Raw genomic sequence first — 12,960 nt, forward strand, 5'->3', positions numbered from 1 at the left:
CTATATGTGAAGTGTGGACTGTTTAAGTATTCCATCGTTCCAAAGTAGAAGTAACCCGTCCCAACAAGGTGGAACCCGTTAGTACATTTCTGCTCGCATTACTGCAGCAGTCGCACCGTATTCAATCTGGCCACACCTCGATGTATTATTCCTCACAATAAAGTAAAAAAATGGATCGTGGAAAAGGTGGATCGGGTAGATCACAGAAAAAGGTGCCACTGGGTGGAGAACTGTTTGCCCTTGGTACAAAAAGCTGTCGAGATGATGCAAAATCCAAAATTATCCCCATTAAACCCATATCATCATCCGAAAGAAAGCGGGAAGCCTCGTCCGCCCTAGGAAATCCATCCAAACGATTTCGAGGAAATCTTAAAGATTCTGGAGCGGACACCTCCACTGGCAGTAGTCAGTATGAGACCTGGGAACAGTTTGCCGTCGAGTGCGACTTGGAAAATATCATTGAAGCCATATATGCGGCTCTGGAGCAAAACGACACTGATTCCGTGGGCAGACTAGTATGTGGAGTCATAAAGCACACGACATCAAATGCGTCCAGATCCAAAGTGGATAATATTGGCATTCTTGCCCTGATATACGTGGCGAAGCTGCAGCCGCAGGTCTTTTGCACAGATATCGTGGCTTGCGCGCTGCTGTCGTTTTTGCGGCGTGAAGCCAATGTTAAGATGCGGTACAACACCAATCTGCACATACTGTTTACGAACCTGCTGACCAGGGGATTTGCGGACATACCACAATGGCCGGAGATACTGCTGCGAACGTACATCGACGACGCTGTCAACGAGCGCTACTGGGCGGACAATGAGTACTGTGCGTCCTACGTAAAGAATGTGTGCGCCGCTTTCAAAACACGCACTCCTCACATAAGCCTACTGCGCTGGGACGTGAGCACGGCCATACCATCGGCTCACAGGGACAGTGTCACTATCGACGACGACTCTGGAGATAATTCGACGCAAAGTCTAGATGCCAGCCCCTTAAATTCCGAGCTCGAGCCGGTGCCAGACTCAATTGGCGCCGTCAAGCCTCGATTCAGCGACGACACTGTCCAGAAGCATGTCAGCGAGGCGATTCGGGACCAGTTAAACAAGCGCCAGCAGCAGGATAATTACACAAGGAACTTCTTGAAGTTCCTCTGTGCCACTTCAGGCATAGCCGAGGTTCGCTGTCTGAGTATTTCCCGCCTGGAGCTGTGGATACACAATGGCAAGCTCGTGAAATTCGCACAGCAACTGCTCTCGTACATCTGCTTCAACATCAAGGGGCGCAACACTCAGGATAACGAAGTACTTTTGGTGCTGGTGAAAATGCGTCTGAAAACCAAGCCCCTGATCAATCACTACATGTCGTGCCTGAAGGAAATGATCTACTTGCAGCCAGATATATTGGGCACTGTCATGAAGCTAGTGGTTCAAAACGAGCTCTCGAACACAAGGAATCCCAACAATATGGGAATGCTGGGTAAGCTAACAGTTTAACTAAGCTTTTATCTTGGTTTTTACTTTATTTGTTTGGTACTTTTTACAGCCACAATGTTTCAAACATCTGCGGACCAATCGGCTGCAAATCTTGCTGAAATTTATCAGGAATTTCTACTACAACGGGACGATTGCCTGAGGACATTGCGTGTGTTTCTACGAGAGCTTGTGCGTATGCTACGCTTCGACGTGAATCTCGTTAGGTTCTGCAAAACATTTCTAAGCGAAAGAGAGGACCTCACTCCGCAGATCGAACAGTTTGAGTTCAAGGAGCGCATATTCCATTCAATGGTGGACATTGTCTGCCTCTGCATGTTCCTTTCGGCAACACCGCAGGCGCGTGAGGCCAGCCTTTCGCTGAAGAACAATCGCGATGTGAAAAATAACCAAGCCCTGCTCAAGCTGTACAACCAAATGGGACAGATACAACTGGACACGGTCTCGTGGATGTACGAAACAGTGCCGAACGTGTTCAAAATTACGGGCATTGAGTACCACCAGGCTCTGCATAAGCTGCTCCTGCTGGACACTCCCGAGCAGTATTCACGGTGCGATCAGTGGCCCTCGGAGCCAGAGAGAGTGGCCATATTGAGGATCATCTCAGAGACACCCATTCACGAGGAGACCCTGCTGCGCATCATTTTGATTGGAATCACCAAAGACATACCCTTTACGATTGCCAACACTTTTGACATATTGTTTCTGGTTATCAAGCGAGTCTCTGGGATGAAGACCAGCAATATTCCCGCCGTGCAGGCCAATAAGTTTGACATAATAGACTTTCTGTTCAATATGTCCGAGTACCACCATCCGGAAAATATTCGTCTGCCCTCGGACTACGAGCCCCCGAAGCTGGCCATCATTGCCTTCTACTGGAAGACCTGGCTGATTCTGCTCATGATATCCGCCCACAATCCCTCGACATTCGGGGCCTTCTGCTGGGATCACTATCCCACGATGAAAATGCTGATTGAGATATGCATCACGAGCCAGTTTGTGAATACCGCAGCCAGCAAGGACGAGTTGCAGGTAAATTGTGAAGAAAGCGCTAGCATTTCCATTATGTAATCATCCCCCTCTTGGCACTTTACAGATAATGACTGTGGAAAGAGACCATATACTGCAGTTTGAAACATATTTGGCCGCCCAAACGTCTCCGAATGCAGTCATCACGGAAGAGAATGCGATTCTGATTACCCAGTTAATGCTGATGGCCCCGCTGGGTGCACCGCGCAAGGTGCCGTCTATGGTCTTGGATCAAATGAAGTTCCTCAATCAAACCTACAAGCTGGGCCATTTGTTCTGCCGTTGTCGCAAGCCCGACCTCCTGCTGGACATAATACAAAGGCAGGGAACCACCCAATCGATGCCGTGGCTGTCGGACTTGGTGCAGAATAGCGAGGGCGACTTTAGTCACCTGCCCGTGCAGTGCCTGTGCGAGTTCCTGCTCTTCAATGCCGTTAATATTAACGAGGAGAACAGCCGGGATGCCGAACTGGTGAATTTCCTGCGCAATTTGACATTTGACGCTAGCCTAAACCATCAGATCGTGTGCGAGCTATTGGATTATATATTTAGGCGCCTCTCGTCCACTGTGAAGCAGTCGCGTGTGGCAGCTCTTTCTGGCCTCAACATCATCTTCAGGCACTCGGATGACTACGAGCACGAATGGCTCCTAAAATCGATTCAGCAGATACCGCACTTCTTCGAGGTGAAGCCGTTCATAATTCCCCAGCTGCGAGCTGCCTGCCAGGTGGAGAATTGCCCAGAGCTGATCATGGCCTACATTCAGTTCATTACGGCTCACACGATGGGCGATCCCGTGAACGAAATGCTCGACCATGTCATCGATATGGCGCAGCTGATTGTGGAGCGCAGCACCATGTTCCAGCACATCATCATATCCCAGGAGGACTATGACTATGCGCCAGACGACACCCGCATCCAGACACTCAAGTGTCTCTTTGTGATGTTCAACAACTACATCATCAAGCTGAGGGAGTATCACGAGCCATACGAGTGGACCGAGTACCCGGATCTCCTCATGGTGCAGTTCGATGATGGCGTGCAGCTCCCTCTGCACATCAACATCATTCACGCCTTTATCATATTGCTCACGTACTCGAACAACAACATGCCAGAGTCCATACCGATTCTGGATTACTGGTTTCCGCCCGGACGACCGGCGCCCGTCGCCTTTCTGCCGAGTATGCCACAGGAGCAGGTACAGCTGCTGCCCGACTGGCTGAAGCTGAAAATGATCCGATCCTCGGTGGACAGGCTGATCGAGGCCGCACTGCATGACCTGACGCCCGACCAGATTGTGCTCTTTGTGCAGAACTTTGGCACCCCCGTCAACTCCATGTCCAAGCTGCTGGCCATGCTGGACACGGCAGTGCTCGAGCAGTTTGACTTGGTCAAAAATGCCATACTCAACAAGGCGTATCTGGCGCAACTGATTGAGATTCAGCAGGCTCGCGGTGCAAAGAACGGACACTATACGGTCCAAGCGCTCGACCTGCATTCCCATTCACAGACGGTGCCCGATCTGCCCAGACTCAGTGTCATTATTCAGGAGAATATTGATATTGGGGACTATGAGGCCACTGATGCCAGCAGCAGCAGCAACAACAACTCAACCAAACAGTTGGTTCAAAGGGTACTCACGCAGCCAGATCAGGATTGGATTTCACGCACCGATTGCCGGGCATTGATCCATCATCTGCTGGACATTGTGATAAGTTCACATAGAAGCAGCAGCAGCAACGATCTGCTGGCCGCTGTAACCGAAGTGGTGGCCAAGCTGCCCCCCGATCGTAGCGTGGATTTTGAAAGGGCCATCATTATGAGTCAACATGCCAGCACCCTGCTGAGGGCATTCTTCAGCTGCATGCTGCACCGCGACAGCTATCGCATTCTGGAGAAAAGCCTACAAAAGAATTTCAAAATATTCAAGCACAATTTTAGCTTGGATTTGAGCCTGCTGCAGAGCACCGAGCTGTATCACGATAGCCTGGTGTTTATGCTGCGAAACTCTCGGGACATTTACTTCCAACAATTGAAGGGGAACAGTGCCTTGTTGGCCAGAAAGAAGATCGTTAGGGACATCATCAAGAGCTTCGATGCGCCCAAGAAGGGGATCATCAGCAGAGGGAATAGTTGCCACAATGATCAGATCTTTCACAATGGACTGTTCATCGATTGGCTATCGGAAGTAGATCCCGAAATAGTGTCCACCCAGCTGCTGAAGGAGAAGTTCCTGTTCTCCAAGTCGTGCAGTGAGTTTCGATTCTATCTGCTGTCGCTGATAAACCACCAAACCAACTGGGACACCATCGAAAGGATAGCAGAGTTCTTGTTCAGGGAGTTCCGGGCAGACTACGATTATAGCACGGTACTTAACTATTTCGAGGCACTCACCACAAATCCGAAGCTGTGGAAGGGCAGGGAGAAATCCTCCTCGAAGAACGCTCGCCCCGATCCCTTTTTCCTGCTCAAAGACTCAGAGCTCGAGCCATTCACACACTTTATGCTGCACGAGGGAGTATCTGAGATAAAGGTGGACAGCAGAGGCTACGACTTCAAGCTATGCTCCAGAATGCAGCTGCTGTTCAAGCTGACAGAGAAGCGGAGGGACATGATGGTCAAGGTTATGGACTATGTGGAGGAGAGCTCGGTGTCCGATTATCTGAAACTGCAGGTCCAGCAACAGATGTACATCATGTATCCGCGCATCAAGTTTCTGAGGCCCAGCAAGGATGGCGAAAGATCCTATAAACTACAGACCCTGAAGGGCTGTCAGGCAGACAATGTCTCGAATAATTTGATCACGTGCTTGGGCAGCCTGGTGGGAAAGAAAGACTTTGAAACCTTATCGACTGACACGGAACTGCTTTTACGGAAACTGGCCGCATCCCATCCGCTGCTGTTTCTGCGCCAGTTGAGCGTACTCTCCTCCATAATGCAGGGCCGGGCACAGATCACCATGAAGGCGCTTCGCGAGGAGCATCACTTCCATCGTTTCGTGCAGATCCTTAGGACCTTGGAGCTTCTGCAGCCGACTATATTCGAGGAAACGTACAAGACAGAAATCCAGACCACGCTCTCCTGCTATTTCAACTTCTTCAAGCACCACAGCTCGGTCAAGGAGGCCTTCCAGATGCTCAGCAAGTTTGTGCAGGTGCTGCAGGCATACATCAACTATAACCCGTCCAGTGCCTTGCTGTTCATCGAGCAGTACGTGGGCATCTTGATGGAGCTGGCCGCCAAGTACACTTCGTTGGGAAAGCTGCAGGTCCTCGTCCAGGCGGTGGCCCTGCTCCAGCACAAGTCGAACTTCACCTCGGAGCTGGACGATGAGGAGGTTCGGTCCGAGTACGAGCTAGACGAGCACTTTGATGTGAAGCCATTGGCCAGCAAGCCAGTGGTAGCCGAGGTTGAGCCTTTGGAGGGCAGCGCGAGCGCAGTCCCGGCGACAGACGTTGTGGGTGCCCGCGGACCCTCTTCGGTGCTGACCCTGAGCTCGTACAGTAGATCGAACTACACGGACATATCGCCGCATTTTCTTGACCTGATCAAGATCATTAAGCAGTCCAACACCGAGGATGTGGTTCTGGGGCCCATGCAGGAGCTGGAATGCCTCACATCCAAAAGGTTTGTGTTCATTAACGAACTGTTCGAGCGGCTGCTCAACCTGATATTCTCGCCGAGTGCCCAGATTCGATCGATTGCCTTCATAATCCTGATTAGACACCTGAAGCACAACCCGGGCAACTCGGATATCAATGTGTGCACCCTAAACGCCTACATACAGTGCCTCCGGGACGAGAATTCGTCGGTGGCAGCGACAGCGATTGACAATCTGCCAGAGATGTCGGTGCTACTGCAGGAGCATGCCATTGAAATCTTATCGGTTGCATTCTCCCTAGGCCTCAAGTCGTCCCTGAACACCTGCCCGCCCATCCGGAAGGTTCTGCAGACATTAGTGATTCAGCATGGCTATTAAATGTCCATTGGCAGTAGTTCTAAGTTCTAATCGGTGAAAACGTATTGTAAAGATAGCCTTATCGAGTGTTTTAGTTGCTTAGCCTGGCCTCCAGGGGGCGGCAAACAAATAAATTATAAGTTATATATTTCATTCATTTTCTTTATTTCTACTGAAAATACAAATTATGTAGAAAATTCTCTTACAAATTGGCGATCTCAACAGGATACGTGTGTTTTGATCGCTGTTTTATGCATGCCTTGCTTGTTCGTTAAATGCAACGCACAGTGCTCTCCCCATACAGTTTATTGGCGGTCAGTGGCGCGAAGCTTCTCCTCGACGGCTTCACGGGAGGCTTCGGACAGATCAGTGGCTTGTATATACTTTTGTACGCCCACCAGCGATTTCTTGAGAGCATCGAAAGAGCTGGAATACAACATCTTCTTCTTAACCTGAACAATAGAACAATGAGTTAGGTTTAAGTGGTTTGTGACTCAATGGTGCGTGGTAAGTATATCATACCTTAGCAGTATCGGGACACCATGACATAAGGAACAGCTTTTGCTTCTTTGAACTCTCAGAGGTGCCTTGGCATTGATGCATGTACTCAAAGTCGAACAGTCCATATCTGTTTAAATGAAATAAAAATCAGTTATAATAGGCTTGTCGAGTTTTCCGGTTTTGTCAAGATTAAGCTACATTTACAATCGTAGATCTGCTTGGTTCGTGCGGAGTGAATCCCGCTTTTAAAGTCTTCAGTTGTTCGGATGCGATACGGATACGAACAGACAAAATAAAGATAAAATAATGGGAAAAAACGTAAGAATCTCAAAGGAACAGATCCCTTAAACTATTACAAAACAATAATTGAGAAATCACATTTACTTTGTCTTGGATTTTAAAATGTGGATTCATGCGGAACAGACACTACTATATCTTAGGCAGTAGCTTCATCTAAAACTAGTCGTGATATATGCGAGTAAAAACATACCGGCATTCGCCAGGACCGCATTTCTGGATATCTTCTAGAAACTGGTCGTATTCGCTGTTGCGATCTGCCACAGTTTCCACATCGATCTGCTTCTCGTCACGGATGTAGAAAATGACATAGCGATGCTTTTTGTCCTTTTTGATTTCCTCGTATGTAGTCTTGCAGACATCGGACACAGTTACACCAGAAGCCTGTCAAAATTTAAAGAAAGTTCGAATTCATTAATTTAAATAGCAAGTTAACAGCAAGAACTAAAACATGAAATTTAAATGTTTGTAAAGGCGGGAAAAACCTTTCTCCCTATGCATAGCTATATGTGTGCGCCCCTGTGGCTGAACCAACAATATTGCCGTCTCTTTCTAGCTTTGCGAAAATGTTGCCGTCATTGCCGGCAATAACAACAAATAAAAATGCAAAGTAATAACTTTTTGTTATTTTATCCGTATTTATCCAAAACTTTGATCAAATCTTTACATAGTACATATATCTTAATATGTTCAAAATAACACAAACGTAGGAAAATAATTTACAGGGATGGCAGTGGGTGTGGCACCATTTACAGTTTCAACCCGGCAAGAGTTCAAGGGTAATTTTACAACTGCCGGCAAACCTAAGGGCAAACAAAAATCTCGAATAACAAATGTTGTGGGTTCTGGTCAAGTTGGAAAAACGCCACATGGTTAATTAATTTAAAGAAGTTCCCAAGGATTTACACATATTTTCCAGCAATATTCGGCAATACTTTTGTTCATACATACAAATGTCTGTGGCCGTCACACACACACTTTCATGCATATTGCAAGCGAACATGTATCCAAGCATACACACGCATAGGCGGCGCGGCGGCAAGGAAAAGATCGCTCTCCACACCTTAAATATGTATGCCGCAGATACATATATGGATATATATTTATACATATTTCGGTATAGTTATATATTTTTGTACATTCGTCCGTGGGAGATAGATACATACAGACATGTGTACATATTTATAGCCATCGAAATAAAAAAAAGCGGTATATGCCCACACACACTCATGCATATGTGTACACACATGTGTATGTATGTATGAATGCGTGTGTGTGTGTGTGCAAGCGTGCCTATTTTTCTCCAATTTTTCTTTTTTAATTATTTCTGATTCGATTCGGCCCAGAAGGACGCCTCCGCCATCAATTTGGAAGAGAAAAATGTACAGATGTACATACAAATGCACCTCCTCCTACCTTTTCTTCTTCGATTTATTTCTGCAATTGCCATTTGGCAATCTGAGTGAATTGCGAAAAGCATGGAAGCACTTTAATAAATGAGTAATATCCGTTCCTACCAATGACTAATTTGGTCTATATGTGGATGGATGTATACATACACATGTACATATATCGCCGAATATAGCCAACATTGGACGTACAAAAAGTTTGAATAGATGTACATACATATATGTACACGCACTCTTGAAAAAATGTATATACACATATCCAATACATATACAGCTTTCAAAGGAGCTGCTTATATGATTCATCGAAACATGCAAAATGTGTATGGATTTGTACATCAAGATATACATCTTTTCTTTACATATATACCACACACACAAGTATATATATATGTGTAGTTGTTTTTTTATATTTTTATTAATCATTTAATCGTTCAAATACATACCATATTATTCCTTTATTTTAGTACTTTCACAAATTTTTACAAATACTGTTTAACTGTTTAACCAGAAGGTCGGTCTTCTTCTTCTCTCTTCTTTCTTCTCTTCTTCGCTCTTCTCTAGTGTGACCGCGGATTTATGGGCAAAATATACCGTCAGACCCCCATAAATATACCAAAATATTTCATATCATTATCAAAATATACCGTAAATATACTGACGGATGCGTTGATATTCCTTAATTTCAATATTCGGTTTAATATTATTAGCTAGTTTGCCCTCTCAGCCCTAAACAAATAATTTTATCCGATAGAAATATATATTTTCTGCAAGATTGGCAAGTTTTCAGAAGTCCCTTTTATTGGATTATTTACATATTAAGGTTTAAACAAAAACAACATAAAACGAATGTGACGTCGATTTTGTGGCGTTGCCAGACTCGTGCAATTCGTAGTTGTTGCGGGCTGCCATACCATGATATTTTGTGATATGAAATTCGTCAATTTTGATATTCAGTTTAATATTACTAGATAGTTGGCCCTCTCAGCCCTAAACAAATAATTTTATCCGATAGATACATAAATTTTGTTCAGGATCAGCTAGTTTTCAGAACTCTTTTTCATTGGATTGTTTACATAATAAGGTTCAAACAAAAACGGCCAAAGCATAAAACGTAAATGTTGACTAAATGAGACGTCTTTGTTGCTGGTCAACCAAGTTTCTTCTATGCGTATGGGCTTGTGTGTACCATATTTCCTTTAATTGATGTTCAATTTGTTGTTACAAACTTCATTGAAACATTAATAATGATTTGATCCTAGATTGACATGTTTTTTTACCTATTAATGCATATGTTTGTGTTGTATAAATACATTTACCCCGGTTCTGATACCTATTATTGGTGGCCGTGAGCTTAAAAATTTCGTTAATATCTTTAAAACAGACACTGAGTAGTATCTGCATTAATTCGAGCCTGAAATTACAAACAATATCTCAAGTCCATAATATCCATTTTCCCAAGGTATGCAGATTGTTTCTCATTTCGTGCCAAAGTTGCAGAACAATGCTGCCTTTTCATTTCCTCATGCTGCTGAAATTTTGCCCATACAAATCAAATGCATCTTACGGGAATCTACGTTCCATGCGCGTTCCCGTTAGGAACATGCGGCTCACACCACGAAAGAAACGGGGAAAGTCACCACGATTTGAGTTCGAAAAATGTCAGTATTTTTTGTGCGCTAAATGGAGTTTGGCGGTAATTTTGAAAAGGATATTATTGATTAAATAATATACAGCAAATATACTGACGGACAATACAAGTTGCGTTGATATTAAGAAGTAACGTTTCTTTCTAATTGGCACGATGGAATCGGCACATGCTGAATCGGCACTGAATTATTTAGCAATATATATTTTGAAACTATTAAATGCATCTCAAAACAATTTTTTACTTCATATATTTTTGTTTTTAGTTGCCCAATGACTTAATAATTTAGTGTTCGGACTATTTTCAGACTTTAAATAATGCTATAAATGGCAATCGAGTTGGCAGCACGGCAAACAAATCTGTCACGTAAAACAGAACAGCCGTTCGCATGTTGTCGTTTGTTCCAAAATGTGGAAAGGAGCAAGCGTTCGCAGGCGATAAAAATGTCCGACTATTTGGGTAATGTAACTTCAAATTCTTGGATCGTTGAGCCGGAATAGACGAGGCGCGGGAGCCCCTAGATCACTGTTCTTTTGAAAGCAACCAAAATTGAAGTTTAATCCTTTATCCAGGATAAAGAAATTTCTAGGTGAACGCCGAGTACTTTGAACAAACTTACATGAACTAAGTTTCATACGTTATATTTCTTTGGCGGCTTTCCTATAAACATATGTATGTATGTACATTTCACGGTATTTTCGTAATGCAGCCGTGTCCTTTTTTAAATCCAACAAACAACAAACAATTAGGTGTTTTTTTTTTAATTACACGAATAAAATACGCTTGTGATGAATCTTTTATTTAACAATTGCTTTAAAGGGATTATTAGCTTGCTGATTAACGATACATATGTTTTTCTAGGGAAGAGAGCTGTAAAACTTTAACAAAATTAGCATATTCCTTCGTCCTCGTCTTCGTTGGTTGCCTAAGACGGTACAAAAAAAGATTACTCTGCTGTCAACTCGTGTAAATTTAACTTACATTGCCAGCATTATCATCCGATTTCTTCTCCAGTTGCATACCTTCAGGTAATGGAATGTTCCTAGCTAAGATCGAGTACTCCACATCCATGTGTCTGATAAATGGAGTTGCCAACATTCTGGCCGCCATTTCAGCATCTTCTTCATCAAATGCGTTTAAAAGTGTTTGCAGTGTGGACACTTCTTCGGGCTCGCAACAACTTCCCCATTCCCTGAATGCCTTTTCTGCTTCCACTGAATCACCACGGGCTAATTGAACCAGCACCAAAGCCACAACCAAGCGCCCGATTTGACCATAGGACTCCGTTTGCTGATTAAGCCCAATCTCTCTTTTAATTGCTTGTGTAGCTTCTTCGTATCTGAAATAAGTGGTAGACTTTTAGTGTAATACTGTGATTGAAATTGTAACTGGCTTACCTCCTTAGTTTGACTAGTATTCTTGACACTTTGGTTGAATATTCAGCAGCCTGACGGGTTGAGTCTTCAATCTATAAAAATATGCTAGTTAGCTAACAAGTTAGTTAACTTGTATATCAGAGCATTAATTTACCATTATTACTTCTATAGCGTGCTGATAGAATCGCAAAGCCAGCTCAGGATGCTTTTGTTCAGTTAATTTGGCGGCTTTATCCAAAGCGGATGCGGCAGCTTCTGGCGAGCCATGTTGTTGATATAAGCTACAAGCTTTATTAGCATACTCCTCGATCTCCAATAGTTTGTCTGTATCTTTTGATAGTAAAATAATCTAAAAAATGTGCAAAAGTCAGCTTGTTGTTTATTGAAAACCCATGTATGTTAACTGGTAAGACCTTATTCAAGTTGTCAGGTAAATGCTGGTACTTTTGTACTTATACACACCTGCTCGTATGATTTTGCGGCATGGAACCAAGCTTTATTGTTTTTGTAACATTCAATGGCCTTCAATTGACACTCCTTGCTTTTATCAAAACTTTTTCCTATTCGATAAGCAGTAGCTGAAAATAATTAAGTGCCAAATAGTTATAGTCCGACATGTACCTTAATAAGTTAAACATTGGAGAAATGTTAGTCTGGCATACACATACGTAAACATACATTAATATGTACATACATATATACCACTCAACACACATATGTATGTACACATAGCACATCTAAAAATCCAACAGAGGCGTGAAAAAAGTTTTCCAAAGCTTTGTTACGTTAATTGATGTACTTAGCCCCGAAATAATACCTGCTAATAATATATTAACGTATATAACGTATACGTACCAGCTTTTGAATATTCATCAGCTGCACTGTCATAGTCAGGTACCCATTTCAAGAGCGAAGTTTTCAAACTTAAATGTAATTGATGGTTGGTTGGTTTTGTTAATTGTTTATTTATGTATATACGACCTTGACACCTACCTCTTCTCTGCCTGTCTAACTAACTCCTCCGCTTCGGCAATTTTCTTGGCAGCGGACATTTTTTCCCAAAGTTGTGTGGATTTTATGAAAAATCAATTGTTTACATTAATTTTAGTGTAGCCGAGTGTTGGACATAAAATACCACCGCTTATATACAGTATGGTATTTAATATTTAAATACTGTATACTGTGATGTGAAGCGCATGCCCGTTATTTGTTCCAGTTTTGTATGCATACACTCGAAAAAAAGGTGTTTAAC

The 12,960-nt window shown here is 43.6% G+C and overlaps 3 protein-coding genes across 3 annotated transcripts; 1 reads left to right on the top strand and 2 right to left on the bottom strand.

Annotated features, from left to right (window-relative positions):
* Window positions 1–114: 114 nt before the first annotated feature.
* LOC111075147 (integrator complex subunit 1) lies at window positions 115–6,626 on the top strand. Its single transcript, XM_022368270.2, has 3 exons — window positions 115–1,479; window positions 1,546–2,525; window positions 2,590–6,626. The coding sequence occupies exons 1-3, from the start codon at window positions 171–173 to the stop codon at window positions 6,499–6,501; spliced, it is 6,201 nt and encodes a 2,066-aa protein (XP_022223962.2). The 5' UTR covers window positions 115–170; the 3' UTR covers window positions 6,502–6,626.
* Window positions 6,627–6,628: 2 nt separating this feature from the next.
* LOC111075148 (cofilin/actin-depolymerizing factor homolog) lies at window positions 6,629–9,242 on the bottom strand. The gene is made up of 4 exons (XM_022368271.2): window positions 9,131–9,242; window positions 7,472–7,662; window positions 7,003–7,108; window positions 6,629–6,932 (listed from the first exon to the last, which is right to left on the bottom strand). Exons 1-4 carry the CDS (start codon window positions 9,131–9,133, stop codon window positions 6,786–6,788), a joined length of 447 nt encoding a protein of 148 aa, XP_022223963.1. The 5' UTR covers window positions 9,134–9,242; the 3' UTR covers window positions 6,629–6,785.
* A 1,868-nt stretch (window positions 9,243–11,110) lies between these two features.
* On the bottom strand, window positions 11,111–12,822 carry LOC111075117 (gamma-soluble NSF attachment protein). Its single transcript, XM_022368226.2, has 7 exons — window positions 12,702–12,822; window positions 12,564–12,631; window positions 12,171–12,286; window positions 11,863–12,057; window positions 11,730–11,800; window positions 11,314–11,671; window positions 11,111–11,257 (listed from the first exon to the last, which is right to left on the bottom strand). The coding sequence occupies exons 1-7, from the start codon at window positions 12,758–12,760 to the stop codon at window positions 11,222–11,224; spliced, it is 903 nt and encodes a 300-aa protein (XP_022223918.2). The 5' UTR covers window positions 12,761–12,822; the 3' UTR covers window positions 11,111–11,221.
* Window positions 12,823–12,960: the final 138 nt, after the last annotated feature.

Source organism: Drosophila obscura, unplaced genomic scaffold (assembly GCF_018151105.1).
Source record: "Drosophila obscura isolate BZ-5 IFL unplaced genomic scaffold, ASM1815110v1 contig_151, whole genome shotgun sequence".
NCBI classification, from domain to species: Eukaryota; Metazoa; Arthropoda; class Insecta; order Diptera; family Drosophilidae; genus Drosophila; species Drosophila obscura.